General features: G+C 39.1%; 2 protein-coding genes across 8 annotated transcripts in view; both read right to left on the bottom strand.

Annotated features, from left to right (window-relative positions):
- The window catches only part of SLC12A8 (solute carrier family 12 member 8), a 106,462-nt gene extending 89,980 nt beyond the window's left edge, over positions 1 to 16,482 (bottom strand). The window contains exons 1-2 of one of the 6 annotated variants that reach the window (XM_030580955.1): positions 15,759 to 16,482; positions 14,118 to 14,155 (exon numbers count right to left, since the gene is read on the bottom strand). The gene's annotated coding sequence lies outside the window, so the exon portion shown is untranslated. Of the gene's footprint in view, positions 1 to 1,005; positions 1,400 to 1,714; positions 1,802 to 14,117; positions 14,156 to 15,758 lie in introns of those variants that run through there. The other 5 variants (XM_030580960.1, XM_030580956.1, XM_030580958.1 and 2 more) reach the window with 5 other exon arrangements.
- A 907-nt stretch (positions 16,483 to 17,389) lies between these two features.
- Positions 17,390 to 25,282, bottom strand: part of ZNF148 (zinc finger protein 148) — a 45,171-nt gene continuing 37,278 nt past the window's right edge. For both annotated transcript variants that reach the window (XM_030580953.1, XM_030580952.1), the window contains one exon: positions 17,390 to 25,101. In XM_030580953.1, coding sequence (XP_030436813.1) covers positions 23,506 to 25,101 — 1,596 coding nt within the window. In that variant the 3' untranslated portion in view covers positions 17,390 to 23,505. The remainder of the gene's footprint in view (positions 25,102 to 25,282) is intronic.

Genomic DNA, 25,282 nt, shown 5'->3' with positions numbered 1-25,282 from the left:
CACTTCCAACCGCAATTGTGTGTGGTCCGACGACCTCTGAAGGGGCTCCCTTCCTGTCATAGAAGTTACTTTCAAGGCTTGTTTTGTGATGGGACCCAACAGCTTAGAGCACTTTGTTTTCAATAAATCACCTAAACCCTCATCATGGTCAAGTTTTAAAAAGCACCTAATTTGGGGGACCCCAAGGAAGAAATTAAAGATAAATCAAATAGCAGTCAGCACAATAAACTTAACTAGCACACTCAGGAACATTGGATCATATACAAATACAACAATGTTATCCAGGCAACGTAATATCCAAGCTCATTTTGTTGCTTTTCTATATTTTGAAAACAATAGTAACAGAGTATTACATATTAAGGACAAATTCTGTCTAGTAGTACATCAATTTTACAGCCTGACTTGACTTACTTCTATTTAAAGTTGTTTATAAGGTTCCCATCACCATAGCTAACTAGCCACTGTTACACTTAGGCTGTAAATGACCAGCTATAATGACAAAACAAGAACAAACCCCACTGGAAGGATTTATATAATAAAACAAATCAGAGAAGTAAATGACATTTGTCCCCCTTGCATTGTTCACTCTGGCTGTATGTTCTCTCTCTTTTGCCCACACCCTGTGTCTATCCCGTCTATTTAGACTGTAAGGCCTTTGAGGCAGGGACTGTCTTACTCTGTTTGTACAGCACCCAGCACAACAGGGTCCTGTTCTCATATGCCCTTAGGCACTACTATCATGAATATTATGGTATAAATCAAAGACTGAAGTGAATCAAACCATTCTTGATGAAAAAGCTCTCAACTCTTTGACAACCTACAGAAAATACAGTCACCCACCGCTTATTATTAATTGGTTTTTGGTCTGTTTTTTAACAACATAAAAAAGGGGTGTCCAAGGAAACTCACAGACGGGACAGCTATTCCTTCCAAGATTTACCAGCATACAGATTAGATCTCCGCAGCCTCTTTGCCGAAACTAGCTTAACCAGCCACAAACATCACCTTGCACACCTCCTCAAGCCAGCCCGTAAATGCATATTCTCCGGAGCTCGGCTCACGGTCATTCCACCCCAGACACAAGGCTCTGCAAACCCCTCCCAGCCATCCGAGCCGAGCTAGGCAGGTGCGTGCGCCGGGCAGGTTTCGGTGGAACTTCTGAGCTGACGAGTCCTAGAAAGGCCTAGGAAGGAGGGTGAGCCCTGCCCACCTTCAGTCTAGGAGCAGGAGTTTCCTGGATCCGGGAGGCACCTGCAGCTTTTTCTCAGCGCCCTGCCCCCCGCCTTCGCCTGCTTGTGAAGTTCCTGCACCTTCTGCTCCTGAGTCTCCCTAATCTTCCTTTCCAGCCTCTCATTGTTGCCCCCGCCCCGCCTGCTTTGCCCTTGGAGAGGGCAGGTAGCAGCAGCCCCTGGTTCTCTGCTCAGTCAGTGGCAGTCTCCAGGCAGCCCATTTACCGGGTGAGTGGAAAACAAACCAGAAGTTGTTTGCCCCAGAAGCAACCCCCCGCCCCACCGCACTGCGGCCCCTGATGCTCGCTCCGCGCGTGGGGTGCAGCCCACACGCCCCACCCCCACCCCACCAGCAGCCGGTTATCTAGCCTGGGGCTCACATCCCCCCACGCAGCACCTGCTGGCTCTGCTTACCTTGGCCCTCCTACCCCCCCATCTCCCCCTGACTCTGGCTGGGGGCCTCCCTTCCCCCAGGCTCGCCTTACCCTGGGGTGGGGCTGTGCCTCCCTTCTGCCCTGCAGAGACAGCCCCGGTTCCGCTGCGAGCCTCCAGCCAGCGCTGTCTTGGGCCGGGCTCTCAGTGCCACGTGGGCCTGGCCCTGCTGGTGCTGCGGCGGCGGGACGTGGGGGTGGCCTTCCCCAGGCAGGGACACTCCCTGGTAGTTTGCACAGGAGCCGGAGCGCGCAGCCCTGGAGCCTCCTCTCTGCATCCAGCCCACATGCCCCCGACCACAGCTAAGGGCCAGCGCTCCCTTCGCCAGCTGTGCTAGGCAGCCTAAAGGGGCCACACTCCCCAAAGAGCTCACTTGCTTCCACAAAGCAGGATGGGGGGCAGCCCCCACACTGGACGGCGCTTATTATTTATTCAGACTTTAAGGGCTTGGCTACACTCACACTTTACAGCGCTGCAACTGGGGTGTGAAAAAACACCCCCCTCCCCCGATCGCTGCAAGATACAGCGCTGTAAAGTGTCAGTGTAATCAGGGCAGCTCCCAGCGCTGCACGCTACACCCGTAAGGGATGTGGTTTACATGCAGCGCTGGGAGAGCTCTCTCCCAGGCTGCCGCTCTGACTACACTCACACTTCAAAACGCTGCTACGGCAGCGCTTTGAAATTCCAAATGTAGCCATACCCTTACACACATCCGGCTAACCAGGGCACCTACCTCTAGCTACCAAATACTGCCGCGCCCCTGCCACTTCCTGAGGTCAGCAGGCTCTCCGCCCCCACTTAGGGGAGCAAGGGCTAGGGCTTAGCCTTCCTCAGCGCTGATATTGGCATTCCCAGACTGTAAATACTCCAGCTCTCACTCATACCAGTAAATCCAGAGCAACTCCAATACAAGGGTGTTTGATTTATACTGATAGAGCTGAGAGCAGAATTAGATCCATAGGGGGCAAATCCTAACCCCATTGAAGTGAATGGGAGAACTCCCACTAGGGACACAATTTCACCCATAGTGCGTGGACTCTGGAGGTGGAAAAGGCCTGTTCAGTATCTGGCCCCTGACCCTGCCAGTGCAGCATTGTGTCCTGCAGTATATTTTCTACTGATCTTCCTAAGAGACAACCCTTGTTGGTTGCATCCAAAGGAAGCAGCAGGTGTAACAGGAACATTGTACAATTTTGTCTATTACAAACACATGCAGCCACTGGAGGGAACGTGACAGGTTATATATGCAAACAGAGAAGGAGTCCCATTACCAGAGATAATAGGCTCAACATCCTGCTTGGCAAGCCCATTTGTTTATTCTTTACTGACACTCAAGGAACATGATTTTTTTTCCCCTTAAGGGTGGAAGACCATAGGCACATAAACAGTCAAATAAGGATGCTAGGCAGCAGCATCCTGTGTTTCACTGAAAACATGAAACCAATCATTCATTTCTTTACTTCTTATTCATAATAGAGGCTTTCGATTTATTTGAAAGTCCCAGCACTTTGTGAAAAGAAATTATCACATCAACATTCTGCCTGATGGAGCACAGTGGGCATAAGGGCATGTCTATGCAAGGGCATTCCATAGCAGCTCTTCCTAAATAGCTCCCCAAGTGGCACGCTAAGGGGTTGTCTATGCCGGGAATTTGCAAAACAGATTAAGGCACTCTTATTCTGGAATTCCCTTCTATCCTATATAGGTTCTGAGGTCCTGCCCATTATCAGTATTTGAGCACCTTCCTTTGGTGCATTAAGCAATGTAATTACACTTCTGTAGTCTGTTCTCTCATCCCCTCCACAAGGGGAGAAATGTGTGCTGTGGAATGCCGTATTTTGGTAGGGTTTTAGGATTTGTTGCTATGTATTTATGCTGGAGAAGGCAAGGTCAAAAAAGTTTCTTGCACTTGGAGCAGAAGATGAAGTTTGAAATGGTCCTCAGTCCTAGGGTTTCATTCCACAGTCTCAGATCAACCCCAGAGAAAGTTCTGTTTCCCCCAGCGACAAGCTTTAACCTTTTTGTAGAGAGTTATGGTGGGCCAAAGGCACATATTTGTTGCCCAAGATCTTCATTTTACACCTTTAGGCAAACTTTTAGATATCCTGGCCCTAGAGCTTCTTGAAGACAAGGACTGAGACTTCAAACTTGATTTGAAATTCTATGAGAAGCCAGTGCAGAGAACATGGACAAATCTGATGTGTTGGCAGTAGCCTGTGCTGCTGAGGAGGCACTCTGCAGAGTTCTGAATTATTTGGAGTTTCCTAAGTACTGAAGTTTTCATTCCCACATATATTGCATTGCTGTAATCCAGACAAGAAGTAATAAAGAACTGAACAACTGAGGCCAGGTCTTCATCTGCCAGGATGGGACAGAGTCTTCTAGCCAACCAGAGCTGTTAAAGTATTACTCATGGATGATGCTATGTGAGAGCTTAACATCAGTGAGGAATCCAGTTGTAGGTGTGTACATTTAATCAGAGGAGACTGCACTGTCACTGCAAACATATAAACTCAAGAGACATTAAGGACATAAGGGACCCTCTCAATCATCTAAGCCAGGCGTAGGCAACCTGCGGCACGCGAGTTGATTTTCAGTGGCACTCACACTGCTCGGATCCTGGCCACCAGTCTAGGGGGCTCTGCATTTTAATTTAATTTTAAATGACATTTCTTAAACATTTTAAAAATCTTATTTAATTTACATACAATAATAGTTTAGTTATATATTATAGACTTATAGAAAGAGATCTTCTAAAAACGTTAAAATGTATTACTGGCACGCAAAACCTTAAATTAGAGTGAATAAATGAAGACTCGGCACAACACTTCTGAAAGGTTGCCGACCCCTGATCTAAGCTGACCTGCTGCATGTTGCAGGCCACAGAACCTCACTCAGTTACCCCTGTAATAGATTCCTATCCTCTGGCTGAGTTACTGATGTCCCCAAATCTTAATTTAAAGACATCAAGTTACAGAGAATCCACCATTTACTGTAGTTCAAACCAGTATGTGACCTATGCCCCACACGGCAGAAGAAGAAAAAAAACCTAAGAGGTCTCTGCCAATTTGACCAGGGGGAAAATTCCTTCCCTATCTCTACTGGAAATACATCACCTCATGCACCCTAGGATTCCATTAGACCTTTTTATGGCCTGTTTCACATTGGCTATTCACACTCATCCTGTGATCGACAATAAACCCAGGTCTTTCTTCTCCTCTGCCACTTCCACCTTATACATCCCTAGTTTATAGCAAAAATTCTTGTTGTCAGCCCCTAAGTGCATGACCTTGCACTATTGAATTTAATTCCATTTCTATTACCCCAGTTTTCTAGATCATCCAGATCTTCTTGTATGATACTCTAATCCTCCTCCCTATTTGCAGTACCTCCCAACTTTGTGTCATCTGCAAATTTTACTAGCACTCTCCCACTTTTTATGCCAAGATCATTAATGAAAATGTTAAATAAGATTGCTTCCAAGACTGATCCTTGAGGAACTCCACTAATAACCTCCCTCCAGCCTGACAGTTCACCTTTCAACATGACCCATTGTAGTCTCCTCTTTAAGCAGTTTCTTACCCATCTTTCAATTCTCATATTAATCCCCATCTTCTCCAATTTAACTAATAATTTCCCATTGGAACTGTATTAAATGCTTTACTGAAATCCAGGTAGATTCACTCTACTGCATTTTCTTTGTCTAGAAAATCGGTTCTCTTATCAAAGAAAGAGATCAGATTGGTCTGGCATGATCAACCTTTTTTAAAACCATGTTGCATTTTATCCCAATTACCATTTACCTATATGTCCTTAACTACTCTCTCTTTCAAAGTGTGTTGCAAGACTTCGCATAAAATTGAGGTCAAACTAACCAGCATGTAGTTTCCTGGATCACTTCCCCAGCTCATTCTTAAATATAAGTACTATATTTGCTATTCCCAGTGATAGGGGGTAACCTGAGAGTTTCTGGGTTCATTAAAAATCCTTGTTGTCGGGCTTGCAATTTCATGTGGCAGTTCCTTAAATAATCTTGGATGGAGATTATCTGGGCCCCCTGATTTTCATCCAATTAGGCTGTTTGGCTTCCACCTTTAATATGATATCCTCATTTCCATTAGCCACCCTGCTACTACCCCTAAGATCCTCATTATCCTTATTAAACTTGAGGCAAAGTATTTGGTTAGGCAATATCTAGATTATCTTTAATCTCCACCATAACCTTAATGCTTAGTGGTCCCACTTCTTCTTTTCTTGTATTCTTTTTATTTATATGACTAGAGAATCTTTTACTATTGGTTTTAATTTCCTCTGCAAGATCCAACTCTGTTCTGGCCTTTGGCAGTTCTCATTTTTTCCTTAGATTTTGACCTCCAAGACATATAGCTTTCCTTGCTCAACCATCTATTCTTCTATTCCTTGTAGGCTTTCTGCTTTTTCTTAATTACCGGTTTGAGCTGTTTGTTCATCATGTTCAATCTACAACCCTTCCCTATTCATTTTTCCCTTTATTTGGAATACACACTTAAGATAGTTTCTGCTGCTTTGACAAAGTAATTCCAAGTTTCCTCCACAGTCAGATCCTTGAGTTCTTCAGTCCAGTCCACTTCCCTAATTAATTCTCTTAATTTTTTTAAGTTTGCTCTTCTGAAATTAAGGACCCTAAGTGCAGACCTATTTTTGTTTATCTTCCCACGTAGTTTTAACTGAATTAACTCATGTTCACATGAACTAAGTGGTTGTCCTCTACAATCAGTTTTTCTAGGAGGTTCTTGCTGCTTACTAATACTAAATCTAAAATGGCATCACCCCTTCTTGGTTCAATAACTATTTGGTGAAGAAATCTGTTGGCTACCACATCCAGGAATACCTGGGCCTTACTGTTATTAATAGCACTTGTCCTCCAATCTATACCTGGGAAATTAAAGTCTCCCATGATCACACAATTCCCAGCAGTATTTATTTAATTACAAATATTAGAGAGATCTCTATCCATATCCAAATCAGATCCCAAGCATGATCCCAATACAGCCTCTTTTACCTTTCTTCCCCAAAGTAAATTTGACTCAAACAGATTGTTTTCTCCATTCCATCATTTTTATTTCTTTGCAGTCTACACAGTCATTATATTCAACACTACTTCTCCATCTTTACTTTTATTTCTGTTTTTCCTGAACAGCACATGCCCTTCAATACCGATATTCCAGTCATGAATACTATTCCATCTTGTTTCTGTTATCCCTATAACTTCCTGAACCAGTAGTTCTAGTTTCTCCATTTTATTATCCCGCCTCCTTGCAATGATGTGCAGACATCTTTGTTGTTTTTGCTTGGCTTCACCCATATTCCTCACCTAATTAGGTACGGTCATTTTACTGCCAGTATTGCCTACTTATCACAGTCAGTGATGCTGGTATTATCTTTCCTCTTGTTGTCCATTCTGCTACCCTCTGTTGTTCCTTTTCCCATTGCTATCTCTTGCTTGATTTTCCTCCGGCTCAACATTAGAATCAGGTGTGGAGATTACATAAGTATCTCCCAACCATCTCCTCTACATTGCTAGTTTAAAACTCTTTTAATTAGCTGTGCCAACTTCCAACCCAGAAGTCTATTTTCCTCCCTACTCAGGTGGAGTCCATTCCGAGAAAACAATACTCCATCCATGAATGCCTCCCAGTGGTTGACTATCCCAAAGCCCTCCTTGTAATACCACTGCCTGGGCCATCTGTTGATCGTCGTACTCTTGTCTTGCCTTCCCTCTCCTCTAGGGACAGGTAGAATCCCACTGAAGATCACCCAAACTTCCTTATTTCTTTAGGTGGCTTCTCCAGCCTGGCACAGTCTGACTTGATAGCAAGAACCTATCAGTACCATTTATTCCCATGTGAAGGAAAATCAATGGACTCTTTTCTGCTCCCAGTAGATCCTTTTCAGGCTCAGGTCCACATCCTGTATCTTAGCTCTCAGCAGACAGCACACCCTTCTGTTCTGCAGATCAGCTCTGGTGACAGACCTTTCTACTGTTCTTAGTAGGGAGTCTCCTGTAGACCTGTCTCTTCCTGGTGTTGGTGCAAATGTTCAGCCTTCCCCCTCTTGTTCTTTCTGGCTGCAATCTTCTTGTCTTCTGTTCTCACTTGTAGTCTTCTGCAAATCATCCTCTATCCTCCTGGCTATCTCCATTGTCTCTTCCCATATAGTTGTAGGACTAGCCACTCTTTTCTTTTTTGGTCTTTAATCTGCCTACCAGCCTTACCTCTGTCTTGCTTTGGTTTAGCTTCAACTAGCTGCTCATTATCCATGAGTTGATCTCATCCAAGCCCCAGGCCATCTTGTTGTTAACGGTATGATCATACATGGTGAAGGATAGGTAGAGCTGTGTGGTATCTGCATATCGTTGATCCTTCAGTCCATGTTGTCTGACCAGATCACCTAGTGGTTGCATGTAAATGTTGAAGAGGACTGGAGAATTGATTCTTGTGAGACTCCACAAATCAGAGGTTAAGTGCGGGAGGGGCAGTTTTCCATTATTGTTTGTTTAGTGTGGTCCTTCAGGACACATTACCCTGGACTCCTGCCACTCCTTCAGGTGAGGCAGCAGTATCTCATGGTAAATAGCGCCAAATACTGCAGAGAGGTCCAGGAGGATTTGAACGGATGTCTGCCCTTTATCCATTAACTGGAGGAGTTCATCCAGCAATGACAGTAAAGCAGTTTCAGCTCCATGTCCTGGCCTGACACTAATGCCAGCAATGCCCCCTGCCACGTACACTGGCCAAACCAGACAGTCTCTATGAAAAAGAATAAATGGACACAAATCAGACATCAGGAATCATAACATTCAAAAACCAGTAGAACACTTCAACCTCTCTGGTCACTCAACAACAGATGTAAAAGTGGCAATTCTTAAACAAAAAAACACCAAAAACAGACTCCAATGTGAAGCTGCTAAACTGGAATTAATTTGCAAACTGGATACCATCAGATTAGGCCTGAATAAAGACTGGGAGTAGTTGGGTCATTATAAAACCTAAACTTAATTTCCCCAATACTAATTTCTCCCTACTGTTACTCACATCTTCTTGTCAACTGTCTGTAACGGGCCACTTTCTTACCACTTCAGAAGTTTTTTTTCTCCCTTGGTATCCCGCTGTTGATTTATCTCGTTAGACTGACCTCACACTTGGTAAAGCAAGCCCAATCCTTTCATGTATTTATACCTGCTCCTGTATTTTTCACTTCATTCATCTGATGAAGTGAATTCTAGCCCACGAAAGCTTATGCCCAAATAAATTTGTTAGTCTCTAAGGTGCCACAAGGACTCCTCACTGTTTTTGCTGATACAGACTAACATGGCTACCACTCTGAAATCTTAAATTAGGTGATCTTGTAGTTGGCCTTTGCTTACCTTCTCCATGAGTTTGCTCAGGCATGGGAGGTTTCACACTAGGCAGTAATTGGCTAGAACCAATGTATCCAGGGTGGTTTCTTCAGTGTTTGTCAGACTATTAAGTGTTTGAAGGAGGAAGGGAAGATTCCATCACTGAATAACGTGTTGACTACTTCAGTTGGGAATAGGAGCATCTACATGAGGAAATATTCTGGAATAGCTAAAGCATTTTAAAAAGTCACACCCTACCTTATTCTGAAATAACTTCCCCATGTAAACACTCTAAAATTGTTCTCTTAGAGACAGGAAGTGAACTGGGGTCAGAATGGTGCAATTAGGTGGAGCACAAACTCAAGTGTGGTGGGTAGAAAGCTGTCCCCTCAAGGATAGGGAGGTCTAACTCAGACCTGCTATCTAGAACAATAAAAATCTCTGTACAAGAAATGTCATTGTCTTTTAAAAACCCACCACTCAGGGATGTAAATTTCTAACGATCTCTCCTTTCACCTGCCCACCCTTCCACCATCCTCCCTTCAAAAACCGAAGTGTTCATTACAATTAGAAGAAAACAGATTTTCTAATTACTTACACCTGTGCAAATCAGGATTAACTCCATTTAATTTGGTGGCATAAAATTGATGTAAACTAGAAAAATTAAGACAGTTGATTTTAGTGGTTTGCATTAGGACTCAATGTGAATGCGGAGGAAGGTTTGTGTGCACAATTGTACTTTGAGCAAGAAGTTAAGGATAGGTTTTCAAAAGCATTAAAAAATGGCCTAAATATGCTCCCACTTAAGTCAATCGGAGTTTTAACATCCTCTTCACCAGGAGCAGTGAGTATTTTTGAAAATCCCACCCTAGCATTTAACTGCAACCATATGTGTTTCTGATGCATGTTAAATTTCATTTACCTTTAGAAATGCTTAGCCCGTTAGTAAAAGGGTCCAGACTGATATGCCACAGTTATTTTTGCAAGTCTACTCTACTCAATAAATCATTTCCAAATGTATTTAAATATTTTTGAGAGAACAAACAGTGAAAATGAGAAGAGGTAAGCAATATACTACAGAACACGCTCTAAAATTACATATAGGAAATATGTGATGATGTGGTGTGGTATAAATAAATTCTCTCTCTCTCCAACCTGTAAAGCTATGTTCCTTAGTTCAGCTGTGAGGGGGGAAATACAATTAATACATTAAAACATTTCTAAAAATGTCCTTAAATATCTTCGTTATAAAGAACAATATGAACTTGAAATTTGGTATCTTGAGTGCATTCAGGGTCCCCATGGAAAGCCAGGAATCTCCCCTTTCTAATAATACAGAACTCCCATTTCAAAGTTATGAGATGTTGGATGCCAATCCTAGCAGGACTGAATATTGTTCCTCTTAGACTTTAAAATAGAAATATCTCCTTTCTCCATAAAATTATACCATGCCAGGCATTTGAAACTGCTCAGAGGATTGGAATGTGGAGATGGATTCATCAGCAGAAAGTAAGCAAGCAAGCAGGCCGGGGACAAATTCTGGGGGCCAAGAAGTGTAGCAGATCAGACAGCAGGAAGCAGATTCCTGAGGTGGAAAAGATAGTAGCAATCAGGTTAGTCAGTAAGAGGGAAGTGAGCCATATTTAAAATGGCTACCAACTTGAGTGATCATCATATAACTAAACAGAGACTGGGAGCACTATGTAAGTGGAGGAAAATGTGAAAAATATTTCTTACTTACATGCATATTAATAAGGACCATCACAACCTTCACCTTCTGCACCACATGCAAAGCCCTTTGACCAGTCTTCTCTAACACACACAGCAATGTGCATATTTTAAAAACAACTTCAAAAGGAAACTCTCCACTACACACACAGTTCTTGCCCTGGAGAGAGGATGAACCACATGTGACGGAAGTTTAATTTGGACTAGCCTGGTGCTTTTGATTTCACAACAGCAAAGTCCCTGTATTTCTGCCTTTGTGAAGTGGCACTAATAATCAGATCTGACCATGAGAAAAAAATCATATAGAGGCAACTGTGAAAGCTAACGTTTTCAGGGTCACAGCTTGTACTTCTGTACCTGTGCCAGCCTACCTCTCTCAAATAGCAGCTTATAAGGTTATGCAGCCCAGGGAATATTATGTTCTGAAAGAAGGTACCTGGCTACAATATAATACTGGTATAATGAACTGTGTCAGCAGATGAAATGTAACTTGTGGCTACAGTCATGAATACACATGTTTACAGGTCAGCAAGAGAGCTGTACTGGCATAGATATCCTAAGATACCAGAGACATGTGTATGCTTGCAGAACCACAGCCAAACTGCTTTGCTAATCAGTGGGTAGTGGTGTATGATAACTGTTACAGTATCACATTTTGGCTCTTGTGTATAAGAGGCACAGAAGCACTGGCCAACAAAATGAACTCCAGCTGGGAAAATGTTAGTCAAGCCAGAAAAAAGAAAACAGTTGTGGTTTGGTGATACTGAGATTCAGAACACAGGGCCAAAAGCTGCCTTGCAATACTTCTGCTGAGCACATACAACAGAGGGAAGAATCAGTCTTTTTCAGAAAGTCCATGGCTGCTGACAACTACATAGATCAGTAGCTAGGAGTGGAAATTTGGGTGGGACCCAAATTCTGGTGCATGAACAATGACCAAAGCTCTAGTGTTATAGCAAATCATTTATACTGCATATTACTGTTGATTATTGCATATTATATTTGAGTGCCAGGGTGCATGATTATAGGGGAGTGGTGTAGATCGTGCAGAGAAGGGACTGAGAGCAAGGACGGTGGGTGCTAAGCTGCTCAGTGGAAAGGAACGATCCCTGCAGTCCCACAAGCAGGTACAGGTTAAGCCGGGGAGGGAGGGGCGCTAGTCAGCATGCTTGCGGGGCCTGGCTCTCATCAAAGCCATGCAGAGCTGGAAGAAGTTTGAGGTGCTGAGCAGAGGCAGCAGTGGGACTGACAAGGCTGTTCCACTCTGCTCCCTCCCAACTATGGTGTTCTGCAGACAGGCTAAGAACCACCCACTCTTCAGCCAGGAGTTCTTGAACCATAATCACAAGGACCTCAGCTTCTGCATTCACACAGGCTTGTACCTTGGAGGGCCTGGGTGCTAGCTGGGAGGGCAATGGTCCACCAATGACTACACTGGTAACAGATAGATTTGGGGTGGGATAGGTTGCAGAGAAAATGTAGGAAATAGAAATTTTTAGTGAATGACCTTTAGGAGGAGGAGGAGGAATTAAGTCCTTCAGCAAAGTACCATATTACCCAAAACATCCAACACTTGTGTACAATTAGTTAAGAGGCTGGTGTGTGTATATGCGTGTGTGTGAGTCAACAGGCTGGTGTGCGTGTATGTATGTGTGTTCAGGTTGCACTGCTAAATTATGAGGAAGAAAATCTAGTGTTAGAAACTTAGCACTGATAAATGCTCACTGGGAAAATGTTCTAATATCCCTTCCTATAGTGAAAGGCAGCTTAAGCATCAATGATTCTTTATAAAATGTCAATTATTCGCTACCATCAAGTGCGTTAGGAAGATATTCCATAGAGCTGCTCTTGTTCATGTAAGGATAACAATGATGGGCAAGGTACCACTTGGTTGGAGATTAGATACATAGATGAACTACATGTTTTTTTGTTTTAAAAAGTAATCAAATTGCTTGGAAAGGGTCTAACAGAGGAGAAACCACTCTGCCTGCTCCCCACTATCCTTAGCATTGTATTTAAAAAGAAACGACCACCCTCAAATTTGAGGCAATCACAGTCTGAGCAATCGAAACTTTCGCCTGCCTTTTCATTTACCGGAGAAAGTGACATCATAACCACCTTTGACATAGACTGACAGAGTCTGTCTGTTCTAAACATCACTGTAGGGAAGGGATGCAGGATTAGCTCACGGTATATGACTGCTCAAGGCCCAGACTTCCAGAGCACTCCATGTCACCACACCCCCCTGGCCCAAACCTTGATAAGAGTAAATGAAGGGCCCAGCCCCGCTCCCTGTAGTCATAATACTAGCCTGCCTCCTGAAGTCCTTTTGAAACCACCAAGCACTCAGTAATGACAAGAACTTTGACAACTTTCCTATCTCTGTAATAACAAGTATCCCTGACCTGCCCATGTTAAACCGTGACAAAACGGCTCTCTGGCTTTAGCACACAACTCCCTACCTAGACTTGTTTCTTTCAAATTTCCCCAAACAAGCGGCTCAGAAAATAAGTTAATGCAGTTCCAGGGTACAATGATTCTGGTACACAGCTGCAGCTGAGGAACATATAAAATATGGTTGTGGATTTTTTTAATTATCAAAGTGCCCAAACCTTCATAATGATCCCAAAAGCAGTCCCAGCCACCCATGATCCTCTACAACTTGGGAGACGTGGGTTCTATTCCCAGCTCAGCATCTTGGTTTCGCAATCTATAAAGTGGAATAGTAAAACTGAACTCCTTTGGAAAGTTGTTTGAGATCACCAATGAAAAGTGCTACATAAGAGCTAGGTATTAAAATAATAAGTATAACTCAACTATCATAGGAAAGGGGGGAGTTGATGGCAATCCAATTTTCAGGTCTTTCATCTGTCCCCTTTTTGATTACATAGCTCACAGGTATGTTCCTCTCTCAGCCAGGGAGAGCCACTATGCCAGTAACCATAAAGAGTGGAAGAACTCTGCTTTTCTGAGTAAAGCTGCTAAAGGAACAGAATAGGATTAACACCTTTGTAAAACTATCATGAAAACTCACCAGCCCAGGGACAAAACCTACACTCACCTGGTCTTTACCACAATTATAATTTAAAAATATTATATTTTACTTGCCTGTCAAAAAATTGCTGCAAGTGGATGAGTAGAATTTTCAAGACTGGATTTACCATGTTACATTTTACCAAATCATCATATTTAATTCCTGCCAATGATCAACAGAAGTGGGTTTCATATGCACACATCTGACAGGTTTAATAATTTAAAGCATGGGTTGGATGCTGTGATAGAGCATGTGAACTTGAAGGAGAGCCCTGCGGTGGAAGTAGAAAGGAGGCGTACAGGAAGAGGCCACTTACCTGAAAGACCATTCCAGTGTTGCTGGCTTCACCAACTTCTGAAAGGAAAAAACACATACCTGTTCCATTTTCAGGCCCTCTCAAAAAATTGTTGGTTCCCAATGAAAGACTTGCACTTGTTTAACTCCATGTCTTGAGAAACAGATTAGACAAAACATCACACCAGTTACTGAAGGAAACAATCCTCCATTGGATTAGTGAGGGTGATGGATGAGATCAGTACTAAGTCTTTTCCAGACTCTGGTAATAACCAGCCACTTATGTGAGTAGATCACTGGAGCTGAGCTTCAGGATGGTTTATCACATGAAGTAAAAGGAAAATTCCAAGTTAAAGGGACAGGGATTGTATCCCTCTAAACACATGGAGCACCAGTTCTGACAGGACAGGCTGTTAAGGAAGTCATATTAAGAGCAGGATGATTACACTTCTCTGTATGATAACCATAGCAAATATTAAAGATAGCTTAATCTGTTATTCTCTTTGCAATAATATTAGCTCAGTGAAGAATTAGGGGATATTTGTATTCCAACTTGGTTTGCAACAATTACTATTTTTAAAAGAAAACTGGGTTAAATATATATATTACATCAAATTATTGACAAATGTCCCTATTTTCAAGATCACAGAACTACACTATTTGACAATGTTACGTTTAAAGCATGAAAGCCACCAGTCTTAGGCTACCAAGTTCAGATTTAAATGTCGCCTTGTTTCCAATAAATAACTAAAAAATAATTAAAAATAAGTATCACTAAAGTAAGAAAACTGAATACAGAAAACAGATCTGCTGAATAAGGAGGTGCAACTTTCTCAGTTGTATTTCAAAGTACGCCCACAATCTAAGATTTGTTTTACACATTTTTAAAATATGACTGCAATCATGTTTACATATCTTGTGTGGTTCTTTATATATAGTTTTCTTTACAATGCTATAGGTGTACATTTCAGTAAAATCATAACAGAAGTGATGCACTATATTTATATGTATAGTGTACTCAACCCCTATTTATGGGATGCATGTTTCTCGCTGCTTGCACAACCATGTAATGGTGAACTGACTGAAAGCAATGTGCAAAGACTAACAAGGCGTGGAGTAAGGAGAGTCATACTAGCTTTAACTCAGAGTTTACATGACTTTGTGTGTCATCTTTACATATATTGTAACTATCAAGTCTACTTATGCAAAGTCAAACAGATTTCCAATCAGCAGATCTACACATTTCTCAACATGATTTTGTAACTGGAAATGGTCTTCTAATTATATACCAAAATCATCAATACTGAAACATTTCAGTAAAATAATGTCACTAAAAATATGCAAAGTGACTAGAGATTAGCACTAGAGCTTGCTTTTATTTTTGATCACAAAATTTATTCCTCCTTATAAATGCACAGTGCTATGATTTGCAATTCTTCTTATGGATTCCGCTTCAATGCAGGAAGAACATGCACTATTAAATTCTATATTACACACACTGTGCATTTTTAATCCAATATATTCAAAATGTAATATTAAAAGTCACATTTCTGACATGTACAATTAAACGTACTAAAGCCTGATTCTTTTACACTATAGCCTCTTTACAGTGTCATGGTGGTGTAAAGGGCCATTAGTGTGCATAAGAATCTGTCTCACTTACCTTTTGTGATCCTACTTTATAGTAATGCAATCAACTCAAAATTTCTGAATTAAAATTAGTATCAAGTATGGTAATAATGTTCCAAATCTATAGGAGGGAAAAACAGGAAAAAAGCCCTATGAAAATGTGCTGTAGCCCATAACCAAATATTTAAATGTTTCACTTATTTGTTAAAATTATCCACATCATTTCTGGCATACTTGATATATTTCTACATGCCTTTTTCTGCCATGTTAAGAGATCAAATTTTGTCTTAAATCAATTAACATGAAAAATACCGCTAAACAGTTTTATTCATAAAACAGTATTCTATATTTTTATTTTTCAAACAGCCAGTGACCACATTTAAAATGCATCATTTGTAAATATAAATTATCAAACTAATAGATTAATTAAAAATGAAAGCAAATAATGTAATTTCCTTTAGTATCACAATACATAAAAGGGTATTATAAACCCAAAATAGCTAAGTTAACCATAAGAAAACAGTAATTTCTGAAGCAATGAAACCCATTAAGCCACTTAATGAAAAAATCAATTCTAAGAATACAATATCATTCACTATGACTATGCATAAAAACCATCTTCCACTGTATTATACAGGCACAACAATCCAATCGTTCATGCCATATTTTGTCAAGCAAAATTTAATTTACAATCACAGTCGAATGAATAGGAATAGCAACTTCCAACGTATTTTAAATATTGATTTTAGAAGAGAAATAAAGGCAGAAAAATGATCTTTTAAAATGTATTGTTAATGAAAAAATTCATTTGGCCAAGCCTGCTAATCAAGTAGTTTTGTTCTTTTGAATTTAGTGTAACACAACGCACATTTCTTTTTTTAAATTCCCACTGAAGTAAACAAAGCTCCCATTAACGTGAATGGGAGCAAGATCAAACACTAAGAACTAAACAATTCTGGTTAAATAACCTCCCTGCAAAATATTTCTCACCTTTCTGAAAGGATTTTTAAATTCAAATGCTCAGAGGCTGCTTTGAAATGAAATAATCCTTTTATATTTGTTTTGTTTGACAACTTTCTCTCACTCATACACTCACCCACACACCCCTTTGTCATGAAATCCCTGATTTCACAGGAACTAAGACTCACCTCCTAATTTCTATCAGAAACATAAGGAATATACAAATTCATACTTTTCAGGTTTATAGAAAACCATCTATTACTTATATACATATTTTTTACAGATGGAACTTGATTTTTGATTTTTTTTTATTTTAACTCAAACAGTAAAATGGACGGAACTGATGTTGTAGGTTAAAAGAATACTGTATTACTACTGAAATAAACCCATTATCCTGCCAAAAACTTAACTATAGGGTGTTGGTCTTTTTTTATTAGTTGAAATACAAAAAAGGCATATGGACTTCAGGAAAATAACACTATATCAGAAAATGCACTGTAACAGTGTTCCACTATATATATATATGGAAATATGATAATTTTGAATATATATGTATATATATATATATACACACACACACAAAAATCATCATATTTCCAGACTCAATTTAGCACTACATAGTATGCCCTTGAAATAAAAGGTCACCTGCTTTATTTGGATATGAAGTTCCCTTCCAGACAGCATTAAAATAAAGACAACAGTACACAGACAAAATCCAGTATAATTCATTTCTGACAATGAAAATTCCCTCCATACTGTTGCAAAATTCCTTCTATTGAAATGGTTTTGCTACAATAATAAAAAGCATACATTACATATAAAAGATACCAGTGTACTAAAAGTGACAGAAGTAGACTAGCAAATCCTTCAAAGCACATATTTTATAACTGACTAGCATTTAAAAACATTTCTCTTATAAAATGTAGGTCATTTACATTTATAAATCTGTGTTTTTTCTAAAGCAGTGATGACTGTGTTCAAATAGCTATGCCACACTCTACCATCCAATACCTAGTCAGTTCAAACTGTAGTAAGTTTGACAACTTAATAACTGAATAAACCCATTTCATCAGTTGAGGATAACTCACACTTAAAAAATAAGAACGTAAAATGAACATATAACGTGTAGATTCACTATTGAACTGTATATGAATTATGAAGAGAACTATTCCTTTATATTGGAGCCCCAAGTCACATCAGGTCAGTATCAGGACTTAAGTAATCTGAATTAAAGAATAAGAATTGTCACGAATCAGCACAGAAGCAGAAAAGTATCTCTCTTCCTTTAAAACTAAACTTTTGCAGTCTTCCTCATCTCGCAGAAGTGCAGTAAAGCCATTCATTTCTTACTGAAAGCGTTTACAGACGAAGTCATAAATCTAAAGCCTGTCTCCTCTGTGACTGAAATTGTGCTGTGTAAACAGTTATATACTCCAACAGGAGGACAGTTGAATTTATTTATAAAAAAATGATTAAGAATTTTGATTAACTCAAAACAAGGCTATTAACTCCAAAACCATTTTTGGAACGATCCTTATGCTACTTGTAAAGTTAGCACTGTCATGTATTATTGCTTACATACAGTACAACATCATATGCCTTCTAACATAAAGCAGTACTGTGATCAGTTTGTATATATTTACAGCATTTTTGTGGGGTCTTTTTAAACAAGCTATAAAAACATTACATACTTTACAGACAATACAGATTTCCACATTGGTACTCAATTCAAACAAATGGAATGCATAACAATAATAAACATCATAAAGGAAGACTGACATAAGTCCTTGATTGTCAAGACACATTTATATTTATATATAAACTCTAACTGTGCAGAATCGAAGATTCAATCATAGGTACATCCTTATTTGATAAATCATATTTACAGTAAGATATTGCATAAAAAAATAAAATAATGTCGTATACACAATATTACCTTTCCATCCATTGGATTAAGGAAAGCAAGAAACAACTCTTAGAAATGTTTGCTTGCCTCAATTTGTGTATCCTAAGAAAAGAAATAGTTTTAAAAAGGAAACATAAGGTTTTTATATACGCAGTATAACAAAAGCGACTATAAAATTTATTTCCCTGACTTAAAGCAATTTAAAACTGAACAAAAGTTCAAATTTAAACTTAAAGATGTTTTTCATTAACAGTAATACTTAGTACAAGTTCTTTGAAAAAGTGAATTCTAGTTTAATGTGTTACATGCTTAACATAAACATGCACCAACATAAAATGAATGAACTTTCAAAATTACAAGGCTTCCATTTAGTAGAATTTTTAACACTAATAAAGCATAAAACTATTATTTTGCCTCAGTATTAACCACATAATTTGAAAGTCCACTAGTATTGGTACCAACTCAAGTAACCATAGCACAAGCATGTGTCTCCCTGCTAAAGTTTCCAAATGTATTCCAGGAATATTAGGAATTTCCCTGCAAAATGTAATGAATTAAAAAAAAAAAAAAAAAAACAAGAAAATTCAGTTTGCAAATTTACATACACAGAATAATGCAATACTGCAAAATTCAGAGTAGATTATTTGGGTCATTTTCAAATTTTTGCTGCACATGATGCTAACTTAAAATATTCAAAACAAGCACAGAATATATTGTTTATATCCAGATTTTTCAGAGGGAAAACCACACATTTCTGAAAAAGCCACAGTAGAACCCCATTAATGCACAGTAATGACTTGGAAAACATTTACAAATGACTGAATTTTGAGAAGTAGCAAGTGAGCAAGCAAACAAAGGCAAGGATATCACATCACAAAATGTACTTCGTTCATTTATTGCAACAACTGTAGTTAGTTTCCATTATACTACTTCAGAGTATACTAATAAATGTTCTGTAGTATACTTGGTTGAAGTAACAGACTTATTAAAGTAAGACTTCACTACAGTACTTTACTATTAATACTTTGCAGAGTGGGGAGAAAGCAGATTGTATGTGTAAGAATTAGGGGGTGCTTTAATTAGCAATCAGCAAATTAGAAATATTTTATTGTATTTTCCCTTTTATCACTGAACTGCTCCCTTTCTCCAAAACACTGACAACCTACAATATAAATATAAAAAGTAATAAAAATGTTAAACAATCGTGAGTATTTTAGGGGTGGTTGTATTTTCTTCTTGCACCATAATTTTCCCATAGGCAACACCAGGAAACACACAGGACCATGAAAAAATTCATTTTGAAGCCTGATTTAAATTCTTCATATTACTGTTTATAAAACCAGTGTAGAGTAGTACACAATTCTATCCTCCTCTTCAAACTTTATCATTTATGCTTAACTCACTCTCAAACCAGTACAAGAAAATGTAGATGCTTACTAATATACCATTGCAAGCCAATTCCTTCATTATTAGTTATAATCGTGGTAAAATATAACAAAGGACTAGTGCTCAAAGGGACACTCTCAAGTAACTTAGGCCCAAAATACTATCTATTTAAAATTATTATAGTCTGGGAGTAAATATCCTAAAATTTCTAAATATATGTTTTTCATTTATTCTTATTGTCACAGAAAAAAAACAGCCATAAAAGATTCCACCTTACACTTGCACACATGCACACCTTTCACAACTTATAAAATAATACAAGAGCTTCTACTGTTGGCTTGCTGGGATATAAATGCCATTCCCAAAAGTGTTCTGGCTTAATAATGCTGATACATGAACAATGTAGTGAAGAAAAAGTCATTTTCATGTTTAGTTCCTTCAAACTAAACTAAACATAGGGGGCCCAGATGAGAATAAACATCTGCCAGATCAAACGAGTGTGTGTGTGTGTGTGCACGTGTGTGTGTGTAATAATAAAACATGTTGAAAATATTTTTTTAAATAATGAACTTGTTAAAAATACAGGCTCATCTAGAGAGGGAAATTTACTGACAACAAATCTGGTATAACTATAGCAACAAAATCATATTGGAAGAATTCTGCTGGTAAATTTCTCCAGCTAGAAAAAGCCTAAATTTCTACTGATTAACTACTAGCACTGCCTCTATCTATATGTATAAAGTAAGTCTACAAAATAATCACCGTGGGATAGAGTGAGGACTTTACATTCTGCCCTATGTCACAGAGCACAGCTGTAATACCCCAGGAACACACCAGAGAATGAACTGTGACTCAGAGAACCACAATTCCTCCTCTGGGGAGAAGCAAGTTATTTCACCCTTAGTGTGAAACACCTTACTCACCACTATGCAAAAAGTTAACTATTCTGGCTAGTGTGCAGAGAGAGTGGAGCCAAGGTTTTCCCCTCTCCCCTCCCCCGCCACTTTCTCACAACAGAGTATCAGCAGAGTAGCCCCTGCCCTCTCCAACACAGCCAGTTATCAACCTGGCAAGGACCAAGTAGGCCTTTCTCCCTCTTATTTCCCTGTGTGTCCAAATAAGTGCTGTAATAATTTAGCCCCAAGGGAATTTTCTTAAAACAATGGTAAACAAATGGACATATATTTGCAATGATAGGATATTAAACCAAAGATGCCAATACAGATCTATGGGGACAGTGATGGAAGTAATGATAGATAGATCTATGGGGACGTGATGGAAGTAATGTTAATGGAAATGAGATATCTGCTTCATGATAGGCTGTTTCTTGTTGTGAGTTAGGTGCCATACACGTGTGTATGTCTATGCAAGTAGGACAGGAGACTAAAACAATAATGTAGAAAAAATTCAAGGGACACAACCAGGTTAAAAATATTCTTTTAAAGATGTTTCCTTATGTGTCACTAATATTGCACAATGCTTTCGCTTTTCTCCCTTGATGTTTACTTTTCTACTTAACTAGGGCCAAATCTTCAGACCTGTTCCTGTAAGAAAATTGTAGAGTATATAACCCCTTGCAGCATCATAAAACAGCTGCACAATGAATCCTAAGAATAGTTAAGGCCATCACAGGGCAATAAGAATCTGGTCTCACTGTATACAAATGAGTTATGCAGGAAGATCATGTAAATGATCTCCCTGGCCACTTGAGGTGTAGTCTATGGATTCCAGATGAACTTTCTTCCTAAAATGGGCTAAGGGAGTTACTGCAGCTACAATGATGAAAAACAATAAAATGTGGTTAGTATTTTGGGAATGGGTAAGTTGTGCTCTCCACTCGAGTCTGCTGTCTGGGGAGGGTGTTCTTCAGTACAATGGGGCTCAACCTCCTCTCCGAGCTGATGGTTTCATTTGGGAGATGTCAGCCAGGGACAGTGTTGTAAAGGTATGTATGCATCCTTATCTGTATCCCCACGTAATGGTTAATCAACCTACAATATTAGGTTTATACTGCCTTAAACTACCTGACCGTGTATCCTCTAGGGAAAGGTGCAAACGAATGAACATAAAAGTTCAAAATTTTAAAATTGTTAACTTAAACTACACAACACATTTATGTTATTTCAATCTCACCACCTTAAAAATGCACACAGAACTATTTATCGTACCTTACTGTATACTTCAAGCCAAAGTACTATTAAAAAAACATATTCATGGTACAGGGATAAAGTTTGCAGTTTATTTATACTGTGAAATGCAACAAAAGCTTCTGATCATTCATCTATACTGAAAAAAATTCTGTTCACTAGCATTAGTCAACAGTTTTGGTTGGTAAAATTGTAATGAACCTTGTTCATTAAGAAATCGCTAAAAAGATATGCAATTAGAAGGCCCACTTCAGCTTATTGGGATGCTTTAGTATGTTTAATTATCTGAATTGTCAAAGTTCTAGATAGAGAAAATTAAACCAGTTTTTACAGAAGCTAAGAAATTCCAATCTCATTTTATATTAAAAAATATTAATCAGTGTTGTATGAGATGATAATGATGCAGCCATATCAGACCTAAAAATCTAAAATAGTTTTTATTCTTTGAGAAATCAAAAAGTATCAAATAGAAACTAAGTGCTCTTTGTTAATCACTGTGAATATGCAGGATAAAGTACAATTAAGCTTTAAAATCTCGGAATACACAATTTGTGTAAGCTTTATGTAAATGGGAATGTAATCTACAGAGTATTTTAACTAAAACTTCAAAATCTTGATATCTGCATGTGAAAGAATCATAAAAAGTTATGTCTAGGTTCAACTATACAAAGAAATATGCAACACACTTCAGGACTGAAGTAAATGCATTAGCAGACATGTATTTTGCTAAAAAAGTTTTTAAAGTATTTTAAATTAATTAGACTTTTAAATAATGGAGTTAGTCTATCAGAATTTATTATTACTTTTTTCCTCCAAAACACAGCTCAGTGTAATGCAAAGCAAAAATAAAGGGCATCTGGCATATATTTCATTTTAAGAAAGAGGGAAGAAAGGGTATTTCTATAGAATACACCAATGTGGTTTAGCCATAATCGCTTGACATTTAAACTTGTAGTTTATTCTGTTTAGTATATTTAGGTTCCCTACTGAAGAGCAATGACTACACTGACAAGCTTAGAAAATGACAACATGACAATTACTGTTCTGCCAAGAACGTACAATGCAACCAAATAGGAAACTATTATGGGAGGAAACCTTACCTTGGGTTTTTTGTTTTGTTTTAAATTTAAGTGTATGTAAAAGAGCAAGTTTCTGGTCTCGAACAAGTGAGTAATAAACTGCCTTTTATAGGAGAGACAACATGTAAGGCAGTTCAATGACTGGTGGACTAACCAAAAATGAAGTTATTGATCTTGCTATATCAGCTTATTTTTGTTATAACACAACGTTCTTAAAAGCTGTACAGCACTCCATTTGATACAGAGCAACACCATTTTTGACAGATCTGTTCTAAAGTGCCAATATTATTTACAAAGATTTTCTTAGCCAAAAGTCTGGCCCGTTGTGGCATCAGGTGAAGAAGTCATCCCAGCTCTATTATCATTTACATTCACCAAGGGAAATTCAGGGAATTCAGCACTTGTCCCTGGCCCTCGCAGGTTCACCTGTCCATTGGCAGTGCTAAACTGAGGTGATATTCCAGCTCTTGCTCCATGGTATTGAGCTCTGAAGGGCTGCTCAAAGGAGCTCATTTGATAAGCCTGATGGACAGGCTGTGCCTCTGCTTTCTTCTGAGAAGTCACTTGATCCAAGAAGTCCTGCGTAGAGGAGGAGGAAGAATGATTCGCCTCATCACCTGAAAAGGGAAAAGAGTGCTGGGAATCAGCAACCATTAGTCCAAAATGAGACTTGTCTGGAGTTGTTCTTAATGGAGAGTTCATTCCCGATCGAAAGCTATTGACAGGTATAGAAGCATAGACCTGTTTGTCTATGGAAGAGAATGCTGGCTGGCTTGTAAGAGTCTGGTTATCAGTCACAAAATTAAGGCTTGGGTTGTTCAAATAGGCATCATTTTGGCTAGTTCTGTCCAACGCTTGTTGTAGAAACTTTGAATATTCTTGTAACATACTGGCTTTATCTGATGAGGAAGCTTGAGAGCTTGTTCCAACAGTTTCAGACTGGGTGACCTCAGATACTTCAGAAGAATTGATTGATATACTGGAGGTCACCTCAGTATCCGTCACATTGAAAGATATTTCATGTTGTCCATTAGCCTTGTGGGAATAATGATCTAGTAGGGTTTGAAGCACCTCATCTGGAATGACATTTTTGTCATGGTTACTTTTAATTTCCACATTCAGTGCCTGTGAATCTAATATGGATGCTGTGGTACTTTCATCAATGACACTTGCTACAGCTGCCTGTGTTACTGAAGGTTGAGATGCTATAGTACCTACATTCAGGGCATATTCTCTACTATTATTACTAGCCGCTTGCAGATACCTCTTTTTCTTTAAAAACTGCATTGCGTCATCATAATTGGTGCTGCTGTGTACAGGTTTACTGGGCCCTTCCTGTAAAGTATCAACTTGGTCAATGTCAGCATTACCATCTGCATCCAATAAACCTTGTTTATCCACAAGATCAAAGGCATACTTTGAAACCTTGTTCTCTTCATATGTAGACAAAGGTGAAATGGTCTGACTTTGCTCAAGTGGCGGTTTTAGACTTCTCTTACTAGTAACTTTTTTGAGAACCAGTTTAGGTGGGTGTATTTCTCCAGAATTTGCATCTTCTAAATGTGACCCACTGACAGAAGAATGTGGCATCTCAACAGCATATTCTGCCACCATATATTCATCCTTTACTTTAGCACTGGCAGAATACAAAGGCAAGTAGTCATTTTTATCCTTCTTCTGTTCTGATTTATCTCCAATTTCCTTGTCCACAGACTTTGCTTTCTCTGTTTTCTGTCTTTTCTTCTTTGGCAGGGAGCTGTCTTTCATCGGTGTAGAGAAGCCAGGATCTTCGTCAGATGTCAAAAGGCCAACTTTGGTGGCACTTCTATTAGGTTTCTTGTCACGGCTCTCATGGCACATACGTTTATGTTTCAGCACACGATCAGTTCTGGAAAAGTACTGTAGAGGATATTTTAAGTTAGAGAAAAATATATAAATAAGAAAAGCCATCTTTGATTGTACGTAATTTACTCATTAATTCACACACAGTTCAGCCACTTCAACTGAAGGCTGCCCTACAACATACATTCAGTTTGCATTAGTATAATTTTTTCTAGATTGATTTGTAGGCTTGTCAGAC

This window comes from Gopherus evgoodei, chromosome 11, assembly GCF_007399415.2.
Source record: "Gopherus evgoodei ecotype Sinaloan lineage chromosome 11, rGopEvg1_v1.p, whole genome shotgun sequence".
Classification (NCBI taxonomy): domain Eukaryota; kingdom Metazoa; phylum Chordata; order Testudines; family Testudinidae; genus Gopherus; species Gopherus evgoodei.
Note: the sequence above shows the minus strand (reverse complement) of the source record. Positions and strands in the feature narration are given on the sequence as shown.